Genomic DNA, 13,446 nt, shown 5'->3' on the forward strand with positions numbered 1-13,446 from the left:
CTCATTGTGTTTTCTCAAATGTGTACATGCTTCAGGTAGAGCAGTGACCTGTTATCAGTCATACTGATGTAGAAACAGGTGGCTATGATGTATATGTTCAAAATATAAGTAAAAGTATAAATAATAAATGCAATATACAATAATTATATCTATATATAATTACATGGAATAATAACAGCTCCTATTCTGTAAAGAGATTTTGAGCATCCCCTGGTACGGCAATCTGTAAATGCTGTCAAAGACTCATTGATGGTGGGCTTACATTTGATGCTGTCCTGTATCAGAGCATTGTCGAGGACACATTTTTGGAGGTTGTCAGTGCTCATCAAGCCTAGCCGCACCTGGACAGACAAAAAAACACAGCACTTAGAAACAGTCTAACTATCAATCTGATATGGATCTTATGTCTGTGTGGTGAGTATGGAGGTGGGGTCAGGAAGTGGTAAGCCTGTCCAATGTTCAATACATCCATTTTGTGGCAGTGTAATAACGTCTTCATCATTGCCGTTTTTCTTGGTAGTCTTAAGCAGACCAGTTGGGCTGTTTCTCAAGAAAATGCAGCCCAACGCTCCGTTTAGCTGACTAGATCTACACTTATTGTTTAGTTACCTTGGGCAACAGCACAGAGATGTGACCTCGTCTTTGGTCAGGCAGATGGTTAATCCAGCAGAGGATGACTTCAAACAATGTGTTTTCTCGTTTCACATTCAGGTGATCATTCTCAATGATAGCAGTCAGCTGCTGCACAGAAAGCTCCATGAGCTCCTGTGAGACACAAACTATCTCCTCAAAGTGGTCAAGATGTAGAGGAAGACCTTGTATCTCAGCTGTGGGCAGTGGTAGATGTCCACCAGCCTCCAGATGCCAGTGCAGTTCCTTGGGCACAGCTGATTCTCCAGGAAGAAGCAGCAGGTCTGAACAATCCCTGGGACGAAGAACTGGTCTGCAGCTGCTAAAACCTCCACCACATTACCCTCTGTCATTGGAACAAAGTGGGTATAGGCATAGTTTATGATGAGTTGCATCATCTCTGATGACACCCCAGGGTCAGTGTAGAGTCTGAGAATCCCTCATGACCAGATTCTGGAATGTTTGTGATATTCTAGAATTTGAAACTGAAGGAACCATTCAAAGGTAACTAATTTGCATCGTACAACTTTAGATTTATATACACCCAGTTGCCAGTTTATTAAGTACATGTAACTAATGTAGTCTAAGAGAACAGTCCTGCAGTAAATCAAGTGGTGGAATGTAACCAAGTACATTAACTTAAGTACATTACTCAGATAGAAATGAGAGTTATCTGTATTTACATCAGTATTTCTAATTCATGACACTTTATACTTCTAGTCCACTACATTTCAGAGGGAAATAATTTACTTATTACTTTACAAATTAAGATTTTAAACACAAAACATGAGAAAAATGTTAAAAAAATATATGGTGTTTTGAAAAATACAAAACTATCCATTAGTATAGAAAATTTGAACTTAAATGACTGCTCGATGAAACAATTTGTTGATCAGTTTCAGTTGGTCAGTTACCAAAACAAAATAAAACAAAAAACACAAACAAACAAACAAAACTCAAACACATCAGCGAGTGGTTTGATTACTGATTAACTGTTTGAGTAATTTTTCATGTAAAAATATCAATCATTTTGTGGATCCAGCATCTCAAATATGAAGATTTGCAGCTTTTCCTTGTCTTAAATGACATAAACTGAATAATGTTGAAGTTTTGGCTGTTGGTCAAACAAGAAGGTGTGACTAACTGTGTTGGGCAGTTGTCAATATGATCAAGAAAATAATTATTAGTATTAATTCATAATATAAATAATCATTGGTTGCACACCTGGTTAAATTAGTTAAATGATCTCCACCTCAAATAACTAGAATATTATGTGTCTTAAACATTATTGCATGAGTAATAACAATCTAATGCTACACTACATAATACTAAGTACATTTACCCAAGTACTATACTTAAGTACAATGTTGAGGTACTTGTATTTTACTTATGTATTTCCATTTTATGCTACTTTCAACTTCTACTCCACTACATGTCAGAGGTAAATATTGTTCTTTCAGCTCCTCTACATATTCTTGGCAGCTTTAGGTACTTGGCAGGTTCAGATGAATAATGCAAAATATAATCAACAAATAAATTATGACATAATATTATAGGTTAAGATACGACTGTATTGATCCCCGGGGGAAATTCACAAGCTACCTGGCAGTATATAATAATCAAAATTAGCTCCACCTTTACCAGCTGCAATATCAAAGTGATAAACACATTAAAACACAAACAATCATAACCCAATAATGAAATACACGTGTATAGGAATTAAACAGAAATCGGTCATTCTGCATGATAAGTTCTTTTAGTGTTGGTATATTTCATTGCTAATATTTTTGTACTTGTACCAAAAGTAATATTTTGAATGTAGAACTAGCATCTATAATACAATACTTCGACACCCTTGCATTGCTACTTTCACACCAGGCTCTGAGTAGTTCCTCCACCACTGACAGAGACATTGTGCACCTTAAAAGAAGAGTTTTGTTACTGACTTCTGCCACAAGAGGGTGTTTGAGCTGGTTTCAGCTCCTACGGCAGTCCATAGAAAGTTCCTGCTCCACTGCAAGCCAAAGGGTGACCTCACGCTTTGCTATGTCTATTTTCCATATAGGCCAATATAAATCATATAAGTCACTGCCTAAAACACATTGAAGTGCAGTCCTGAGACCAAAGGATAAACAGAAATGATCATGGACAGTAATGTATGCTACTATTATTCATGTATTTCTGCAGAGTAACAGTAAAAGAAGAAAACTGTAAATGAGTCTTTTATTCAGATGTGCTACATTGACTTTTGACTGGTCTTGCTGTGTTTTGTTCTATTTTTCTGACAACTGACACAAAAAATGATTGAATTTTTGAAAGGACAATAAAATACACAGAGTAAGACTTAAGAAACATGGGAGAAACCTCAGAGATGATTAAAAGGCAGACTGTCCTCTACAGAAAGAATTATACAGAAGTGTAAGCTCATAAACAGGTTTATTCATGTATTTACAGGCATTTAGAAAGACTGATATAAAGGCCTACCTAGGTCTTATATACAGACTTTTAAAGATTAGGGCTGCAACTCACAATTTTTATCACTGGGATAACAATAAATGTAACAGCAGTTATAAACAAGCATATGTATTTCACTTTCTATGTTGTTTTGCTCCTGTTTGTCCTGTTTAATCACTGGTTAAGGAGGTGGTGTGATAAGATAAGATAAGATAAGATAAGATAAAAATGTATCAATCCCAAAGCGGGGAAATAAAATTGTTACAGACAGCAATGAATACAAGAGAGATATAGAACACAAATACAATACAAGAGGATAAAGCATAATCAATACACTGTTTGTACTATTGCACACTAATACAAACAGTAAGTAAAAGTATGAAGTATAGCTTAAAATGTGAACTCGCAAGTACAATGTACAGATATTTAATACAGTAATCTGCCTGATTAAATTTACTTAATTACTTTCAACCACTGTCTTAACTTAAAATGAACTAATAGCCCAATCCATCTTCACATTATATGAAATCACTGTTTCAGTCAATGAAATTAGGTTTATTATCATTATTAAAATAATGATGATTTACATTTTTGTAGGCAATCGGCGATCTTTTCATCGGTTCTTTCTCACATCCTGACGGATACGGGTTTTCATACAGGTCTTAACCCCCCAGCTGGTCCCCACAAAGATAGTGAACACACGCGCGCGCGCGCACGCGCCCACTCGCTCGCACACCTCCTCTCCGCTCTCCTCTCTCAGAGTTGTTCAGACTTGAGGGAGGAATGGCGGCCCCTCGGAGTTTCTTCATCTCTCTCTCCGGTTTATTTCTGGTTTTATATTTCCCTTTGGGATCTACGACCTCGGGGAACAAAAGAACGAACCAGGAGCGATGCGGGTTCAAGGTAGCACATAAAATTATATACTTTTACCTTGTTGTTTGCGACACTTAGCTAAAGCTGCTGCTGCGTCGTCTCAAGTCTCCAAAAAAGTTTTCGGAGATGGTCCGTTCCGTCTGTTTCTGTTTTCTGTCTCATCTGCTGTTCGCGTTCAGCAGCTTTATAACTAAGCTAGCAGTTAGCAAATGACATAAACTGAAGTTTTCAGTTTTGCTTAAACGGTCGTAACTCCGCAGTTTTTGAAGTCAGGTTGCGTCAGTCACGCTACCTTTCTCACCTGTCTGTCGGAGCTGTAGCTCCTGTTCGACCGTTTTACGTGACGTTCGAAACCAAACTCTGCTTAAAAAATTGCGTATTAAAAGACCTCTCGCTCTGCTGTAAATCTGTAGATGTCTGAAAACGAAATTCAAATCTTTTCGGAATAAGTCAGATGTTTTACTAAATCCGGCACAAGTGTAATCCACCAGAGATGATTTCAGTCCAATAAAACTTGTTCACAATATTGACTGCTTGCTAAAACGACGCTGGGAAAAGACAGCATGTGAATGTGGTTCAGCTTTACGTTATTAAGCACAATGCTGAATTGAAAAGTGACTCCCAAGGCTCATGTTGAAGTGATTCATTGGCTTTTGAAACACACATTTCATGATATGACCTTGTTTAAAGTTTAATATGACAAGATAAAACCTTTACGTGTGCCATGCAGAGAAATAAAAATTATTAATGTCCCTAAAGTCCCTCTCCGGTCTTACCTGTGCCATCTTTGGAGAGGTAGACGTGCGCGGATTTATCCCAAACTCCTTTAAACAAATTCGCAATTACAAGTTTCATCCATTTGAAGTATATCTTATCATATTAAAAGTACCTTTTCTGTATGTGGTATATCTTAGGTTACATTCGGCATATATAGAAGCCACTTAAGAGCATACGATTGCGATATACACCTAACTCTAGCAGCCAGTGTGAGTTACTTTTGCAGGCTAAATTAAACTAAAGAGTCAAGAGTTAAAAGCAGAAATGATGAAATAGCTTCTGCTTGGTGCTGAATTACATGATTTCAGCTGGATAAGGATAAAACACAGAGCTTCCACTCGTTTTTCAGTTTTGTGGTTTTGGGGAATTGCAGGTAATAAAGCTGATTTCCTGCCTTTTGTGTGTTCTGTTAAACATTTGATGTGGAAAGCAGGAATATGTGAACTGATGCACCGCCTCCACACTGCTGTTCTGCTTTTGCACTTCACAGCAGCTGGCCATGAATGAACCACTATTTAGCCTGCACTGTCATTTAAGATCAAAATGTTTAGCCTGAAAAAAGCCTCAAAAAGAAAACTTTTGTGTTGGCGAAGGATCTCCAGACACCTCAGAACTTGATGCCAGAATATTCTGTTCTCTTTTACTCAATCCAAATTGTTTTTTTCTACAGTTGTGCATGCATTTTTCTCTGAATAAAACAGTTATTTATCTCGGGACAAACAGTGATGGGAAGCACTAGACTTCTGTCACGGTTTAATCCCTTATCTCTCCCAGTCACCCAGAGACCTGGGTCCACATCACTGCTACACCACAGACTATACCAGACCTCAGGTTCGTCACATGATGTACAACTTATTGAAAATCATGTTTAGTTATTCTTGTCATCGAGAAAAGTGTAGTTGATGTTGTTGCCCATGACTGCTGTAGGAGTACAGGTTACCATGGTAACCATAGAGTAATTCTATAGTAGCCAATTGTTGCCCTTTTTATACCAAAGCAGAGCAGAGTGGTGGTGAGTTCAGGTGACTTCACCTGTGTGTGGACGTTCTCTCTATTAAGACTTAAGTTGGAAGTAATTTGCACTCTTGATTAATCAGCAGATTGTTTTCTATCTTTATTGATTAATTTAGTTAAAACTGCTCATTAAAGTTTCCCAGAGCCCAAGGTAACGTCTTCACACATTTCGGTTTTGTCTGACCATTAGTCAGAGAGAGATTTTCGGTTTACGTTCATGTATGACAAAGACGAGCAGCTAATTCTCACACTGGAGAAACTGAAATCAAATAATGTTTGGTTACTGGAGCGATTAATCAATTCTCAGCATAGTTGCCAGTCAATATCCTACTATAGATCATCTAATGGATTAATTGATTGATCTCTTCAGCTCGACGCTTAAGCGGTGTGGTAGACAGAGCTTTAGAGAGACTTAAAAAGTGAGTGATGTGAATGTGTGATGTAGAAAGTAGAATTAGCTGATCGTGTGTGTGTGTGTGCGCGCGTGTGCGCACGCTTTCTCTAAAGGTTTTAATTTTCCTGTGTTGATAGATGACTCCTACCTGCCTTTGTGTGTGTGTGTGTGTGTGTGTGTGTGTGTGTGTGTGTGTGTGTGTGTGTGTGCGCGTGTGTGTGTGTGTGTGTTATCCTGGTTTCCTCTCTCTGGCTTTGAAGTGTTTTCTACAGGAAGCTTCACACTGTTTACTCTGCTGAAACATTCCTTCCTGTAACCCCCCCCCCCAAACACACACACGGGCACACACACACGCACACACACACAATCACAATCTCTGTCTCTCCACCCCACCCCTCCACCCCCCCTCTCCTGTCCTGCTTCCCCTCTCTTTTCAAAAAGGCACACATCAAAGGCTGCTGGATGGGGGTGTGAGGACCTGCTATTCTACAGGTGTGAGGTTATTAGAGTGGTGTGTGTATGCGTGTGTGTGTGTGGGTGAGACTTTAAAATGCTCTACGAGTTTTTACAAAGGGGTTGGGTTTATTTTGACAGAGCTGACATAGTGACTTGATTAATTGATTAATCAACAAAAATGTATCTGCAGCTGTTTTGATGTTTGATTACTCTTAAAGTCAGCAAAAAAAAGCAAAAACAAAGCAGCATTCTCTGGTTTTAGTTTGTGAGTTGTGACCTTTAGCTGTTTAGTGGCTTTTCGTTGTCTTATGTGATTATATATATATTATATTATGTGTCATTTTTTACTATTTTCTGACAGCTTTATACCTCATATGATACATCTGTTTAGCTGTGAAGTCAAAAGTCAAGTCATTAGATTATTAGATTATTTCAGTCACAGTTCGAGAGTCAGGCCATGTGAAGGCCATCGTTAGCACTTCGTGATTTTAAGAAATGCTGCCTCCCCATTCGTTTCAATGAGAGTGCTTCGTTGGAACATGGGGGTGCATGTCATAAATATGCAGGGCCGTCTACCAGAGAAGTTTAATCTGGGCTCTTTTAGCTCTGAATGTGGCCGATCTGTCCTGTTTTCATCTTGCCATTAGATGCTGTCACTGTCATGGCTGTTTGTCCTGCACATGCACATTTTTATACTTTGATTTTCATTGGGTCTGGGAGTATACAGCATCTTCTTTCTGCCGTCTTCCTGATCAATATCGAGCCATTGCAGTTTTCCTCCTTATACTAAGTCTTTTTTGCTGCTGCAAGCAAATGTTTTGCCAGGCATCTGTCTTTCCCTTGTGCAACCTCCTCAGTGTTCCCTATAGGTGCATCACGGGACAGATGTTTGGAAAAGCATGTCCAGAAATGTCTTTTCTGGTTGTCTTGAAAACATGAGTTTAGTTTGCCTCCAGCTCACCACAGAGCTTCCAACTGGGGTGATGGATAGGAAGATGCATCAGGAAATAATTCAGCTGGACTCTTCATCCTTCGTTCTCTTTCATCCTCCCCTCATTTATAAATAGGTTTCCACTCTGAATCCGTGTCACATATCCCATCATCCTCATTGGCGTCGATGCGTTTTTGCCATTTGTGGCATTTAAATAGTCCTGTAAAAGCTTTATTTTAGTGCAAGTCCAGAAAACATGAGTCTAGTTTGCTTCCAGGTCACCACAGAACATCCAACATGGCTGTTGGGTAGTCAACTGCTTTTGATCTGGAGTGTTATTAAAAACTGAGTTGGAGTCTTCCAGCAGTACTCTCTCTCTCTGTGGAAGTGGTAGAACATCATGTTACACACATTATGAACAATTTTTCCTTAAGCTTTAAATCATTGGCTTTGATTCCCAGACTTTTCTTTTAATGTGTACCATTGATCTTCCTCAGCTGTCACCTCAGGCTTGGTGAGGTAATGTCCTGTTCAGCATTGTACTTGTGTAACATGTATATTTAAAAAAAAAAAACAAAAAAACAACTCAAAACCAATGAAGCAGATTCAGAGATGTTATTTTTTATATGCCACAGATTCTTTTTACTTGTCATCTACATTACCCACAATCCAACTTGCCCACTGACAGTTTGGTTGGAGACTTGCATGTGTTGAGCTAGTAACGGCTAATGTAGCCTCTATCCTCAAGCAGAGATGAGGAGCTGCAGAGGTCTGGTAAACTCACTTCTTTTTAACTCCCCCAGATATTTTTCATTTTCAAACTTGTAGTCTTCAGCCCCAACCGGCGCTGACTCAAGTCACTTGATCACTTTATCAGACTTCACACAGCTCCCTCTGGAGACACGCAAGGCTTTAAACAACTTCCTAAGACCGTTGTAGTGTAGAATCAGTCGAGTTTGTCTACATGCACAAATAATAATCAGGTTTCTCCAGTAGAAAATCTAATTAAAAACTATTCACTTAATCCCTGAACCTGATGAAAGAAACTGTTTCTTCTTTAGTGGTTGTTTTAGAAATCAGGTTTGTGCAGAAGGCCAGAATGATGGATGATTTAGGTCCATGTAAACTCTCTCTGCTTGAACACATCTGCTGAAGCCATCACATCTGTCTCAGTGGAGGAAGACACACTAAGAAATGATTCAGCTTCCTCTTCTCTTTGTCCTGCTCTGGATTATTCATCCGTCATTCTCTCTCACCCTCCCATCATTTTAAAGTAGGTTTCCACTCTGTATCCGTGTCACGTATCCCATCATCCTCCTTGGCTTCGGTGTGTTTTTGGCATCAGAGAGCCTCACAGGGCGTCACGGCTGGGTGGGCGTCCGATGTGAAACACGTGTGCTTTCTGGTTTTCTGGCGACTGAATCGGGCAGAAGGTGAAGAACTGATGCTGGAACTTCACCTTTTACAGAAAACATCTCTGGGAAATTTTCTTTATTGTGAAATTTCCTAAACAAGGTTTTAGGCTCAAGGAGATTCATTTTTGTCCAAATTTGTAAGTGAGTGAAGTAGAAAACAACTGAGTGCGCCAGTCATGATAGAATCAAAACATTTGCAAAGGGTTGTAGCCTGGTCGTTGCTTCCACACGTCAGAGCACTTGTGCACGAAGTTCAGTCTTTCTCAATGTTCCCATGTTGCCCTACCATGCAAGTTTGGTTCATTGTGGAAAGCATCAGCATGTGTTTTGAGGTTCAAGGAATAGCGTTCTGTCCCAGTGGTTGAGTGGATGACTGGAGCTGGGACTGATCTGGCCCAGTATCTGTGTTGAGTGCTGATACTGATATAATTCACTCATTGGATATCAGACTGACCATGATCCATATGCCGCCCCAGATTCCATAGTCTACTGATATTTAACTTATTTGTTGGGTTTTTAGATGTACGTATTTATCTCTCTACACACTTCGTGCACTTTTATTTCAGATATTCACTCTGAAAACCTTATGAGGGAGTTTACCATAACTCTCCTTTAAATTCTCTTCATGTTTTTGAACTCGTGAACTCAGAAATGTACTTATAAGGAGTTGGAGATACATTGCTGTGCACTTGATTTGTTCAAGGTTTTCAAAACATGAAGGAGTTGCTATAGCAACTTGCACTCATACAGCTGTTTGACGTCCACTTAAACTACAGTTCAAATAAATTGCTTTGGGATGCATTTAAATTCAGTGCATTTTTGTACATTTTTTTTGCACGTTTAACAACAAATGCTGTGTGATTTACTACAGCCTCATGTAAGCTTACATATGATGATGGTAATAATAAAGAAAAAAGAGCTTTGGTTTTGGCAGATATCTGAGTTCAGATATCAGAATTGGATCAGAACTGAAAAAAGGAGATTATGCATCTTTGTATGAGTAAATGGGGTGTTAGAGTCATCGCAAAAAAAGCTGGGGAAAGCTGTTGAATCTGAAGATTTGCCATCAAAAACTGTCAAATATCTGGTAAAGTTTTAATCTTTGTTATGTCAGTGTTAATGCCTGACTTCGTCCACAGCTTATTGCATATGTCACTTTATCAGCGTATGTCTAGATAAGAGGGCTTCATGTTTGCGGCCTGTTCGTACAGTCACTCCTTTCAGTCAGGCTCATGTGGCTCCGCCCACCATTGGTGGCCCAGTTGGTGGCTGTAAGCCCAGGTCACATGACGACACTCTCTGTTTTCTTTGGATTGGACCCTTACACATCGACCTTACTGCACATTTATGCTGTTGGAGGTGACTGATGTTGGTTTGTGTCTTTTCAAAGAAAGTCAGGGTTTGTTCCGGTCCCGTCCCTGTAACGAGAGTGAGAGTCTTTTAAAGGACTAACTTTCACAGCAGGAGAGGAATAACTCCTCCTCAGTGTGAGGAGGAGGAGTTGTGATGAAGAAGAGGGTGGTGGTGGTAGGGGGGTTATTGAGGAGCAGTCATGCAGGAGGAGGAAGCTGCAGGTTTTGTTCCTGTGGTGGGAAATCTCTGGTTGGCTGCTCTCAAACAGACACACACACACACACACACACACACACACACACAGTTTGCATTGTGGCACCTCACTTTTGTTTCCAACTTTTTCTTTCTGGACTTGTTCCTCCTCTGGAGCTGCAGAATTGAGATCAGACTTGATTTCATCAGGAGCAGACCAATATAGATCAAATATAACCAGAGAAACAAAGTCAGACCACATCTGGTCAACTGGGATGCTTCAGAGGCTCCTGCTGTAGAATTCCTGACCATTTAAATGCATTTATGTAATGTCTTGACAGGACTACAGTGAATCTGTGTAGTGCAGATTCACTGCAGTCATGGAGAAATCCAGATTGTGAATGAGTAGTATAAACACTGGAAATCTCTCTTTGCAATCTGCTGGATTGATGTGTTCTGAGGCTCGGTGGCTGAACGGCTCTTCACTGCGTGTCAGCAGTCCATTTAACAGTGTCTGGTTTTTCCATCAGTGTGCACCTCAGATGATTTACAGATCTCCTGTACACACAGGGACGAAGCTGAACTCCGTCTTAACAAATTTTCCATCAACACTAAAACTCCAAAACAGTAAAAAAAAAAAGAGAAGCGTTTGCCACTCTTTTTAGTTCAGTGGCTCTGATCAGAGAACGAAACCGAGCATAGCGCCACCATCTGGTGAGGTGGGGGTAGGATAACTTTGGTCAAACTTGGGCTGTTACTCAGTTTGCTCTCAGCAGGTGAAGCTCTGTTAGGTTTCTGTGAAGAGTTGCTCTGTGTTGCCGCCAGCCTGTCACACAGTTCATGTGTTCATATTGTCTGAAACAACCCGAAAAAGTGGTCTCATCGAAGCCGACCACCTGATAAAATCTTTATGTTTAATGGTGGAAAACACAAGGTGACAGTGAAAGGAAGAGACAGAACAAAGCATATTCACTCCTCATCGTCAGTGTGGACTGCAAGTCTCAGTCTGCCTCAAAAAGCACACTTCTGTGTTGAAGATGTTGCACCAGGTTATCAGATCCAGTCCTGTATTGGACATATTGATACACTGAGACTGGCAGCAATACAACAAGATCCTTCCAGACCTGAGTAGACTGCATCTGACTTTGGCCAGAGATTTTGGTTACTAGCTGATTGACCCTCGTGGGTGTGTGTGTTGTACCGGCTAGTTAGCGCACACACACACACACACACACACACACACACACACACAGACATAGATATTCCAGTGCAGCTATGTCGTCCCATATGGTAGCGTTTGAAGGTGTGTGTATGTGTGTTTGTGTGTGTAAGAGACAGGAAGACATTAAGAGGAACAGAGCGAAGTTTTTAACCCTGAGGCCTTTGCATGAACAAGACCCTCATCAACTTCACTCGCACACACACACACACACACACACACACACACACACACTCACACACACAGTGTTGGTGTTAGGCTCTTTGTGGCCGTTGAACTGCCTTCTCATGTTTTTAAGACTAACAACAAGCTTGTTTGGCGAGTTTGTTAAGCAGGTGTCTGTTGGTTTTGGTGTTTTAAAGCTGTTCTGAACAACCGCACTGGAGGAAAAGCTGAAAACTAGAGAAAGAAGTTTACGCTCTGCTTCCTAGTAGTACACAGCCCTCCATTCCTGATGTTGGAAATGTGTTTGTGAAGCTGTCTCACATGCAGTTCTGATGAAGCTTACCGGCATCTTAAGTGAACGAAATCATCAGTCTTATAGTACTTGACAGAAATATTCTGCTGCAGACACAATCAGCTCTAACCTCGGTTCCCCAAGCAGACCTTTTCTAGCTGTATTTACCTCAGCTCATGAGCAGTGTGTTGATTAAAGGTCAGCTGTGAGTGTGTCCCGTGTTCTCCGTCCCACATCTGGAACTGGTCTGCTCGGCCCAAACAAAATGAGGGAGAGGAGAAGTCTGCTACGTGAACCTTGAAAGCTGTAATTGAAGGAGTTCCTGTTTAATCAGATTCCTCCTTCTCTTCTTCCTTACTTCCTTCCTTCTCCGCAGGGTCGGTGATTACTTCTCCCATCATCCTTTACTCCCCCTTCTGAATGTGAAACCTCCTTTTCTCCATCCTCCCTTCTTTCCAGCCTTGTTTCTTGTCTCCTTGTATCCTCCCTCCCTCTTTCCTTCCCTCCAGCACTGTGATTAATTGCTCTTGATGTTCAGCTAACTGAGACTGCAATTAGCTGTCTGATTACCAAAGTGTGTGTGTGTGTGTGTGTGTGTGTGTGTGTGTGTGTGTGTGTGTGTGTGTGTATGTGTGTGTGTGTGTGTGTGTGTGTGTGTGTGTGTGTTTGTGTGTGTGTGTGTGTGTGTGTTTGGGGATTCCCGAGGGAATTTCTACTCTCGTCAGGGTTCAAGTTTTTGTGTTTCCCTGTGTTTATAGATGTGTAGGTGATTTCTGTTCTCTGTTGCCGTTGTAAAAAGTGAACCACGGCGAGGAGTCGAATCTGCGACACTTCCCAAACATTTAGTGTGTCTGTTAACTATGTGTTGAATATCCAACAGCTGCTTTTCAGTTCTTTTTTGTTACTAATGATGAGCTGTTCTTTTCTTTCATTTTTTACTTCTTCAGTTGTTTACTAATGTGACTAAATCTGTTCAGGCCTCAGGCTGTGTGTGCGTGTGCATGTGTGTGTGTGTGTGTCTGTGGGATAATGATTATTACTAGTGAGAAACACCTGGCAACAGGAAGGAAGAAAAGTGTCTGTTTAAAAAATTGCTGGTTGTAAAGTGGAAGGTTTGGCTTGTGGCGACAGGCAGGGTCACCTGGCGGAGTCCGGTGGTAGAAAAATTGCTTAAATTCTGAGTTAGTTGAGTCAGTGTGAAATGAGCAGGGAGCCCGTTAGTAAAGTCGGAGGTTTACTTGTGTAGTAGGAGGTGAAAGCATGGCAATGGAGCTTGTCATG

General features: G+C 40.6%; 1 protein-coding gene across 1 annotated transcript in view; it reads left to right on the forward strand.

The window, feature by feature from the left end:
• The first annotated feature begins 3,861 nt into the window (after positions 1 to 3,861).
• Positions 3,862 to 13,446, forward strand: part of il17rd (interleukin 17 receptor D) — a 28,555-nt gene continuing 18,970 nt past the window's right edge. Inside the window, exon 1 of the mRNA XM_041955995.1 lies at positions 3,862 to 3,987. Within this exon, the coding sequence (XP_041811929.1) occupies positions 3,868 to 3,987 (120 nt within the window). The 5' untranslated portion in view covers positions 3,862 to 3,867. The remainder of the gene's footprint in view (positions 3,988 to 13,446) is intronic.

The sequence above is a fragment of the Chelmon rostratus genome, chromosome 2, assembly GCF_017976325.1.
Source record: "Chelmon rostratus isolate fCheRos1 chromosome 2, fCheRos1.pri, whole genome shotgun sequence".
NCBI classification, from domain to species: domain Eukaryota; kingdom Metazoa; phylum Chordata; class Actinopteri; order Chaetodontiformes; family Chaetodontidae; genus Chelmon; species Chelmon rostratus.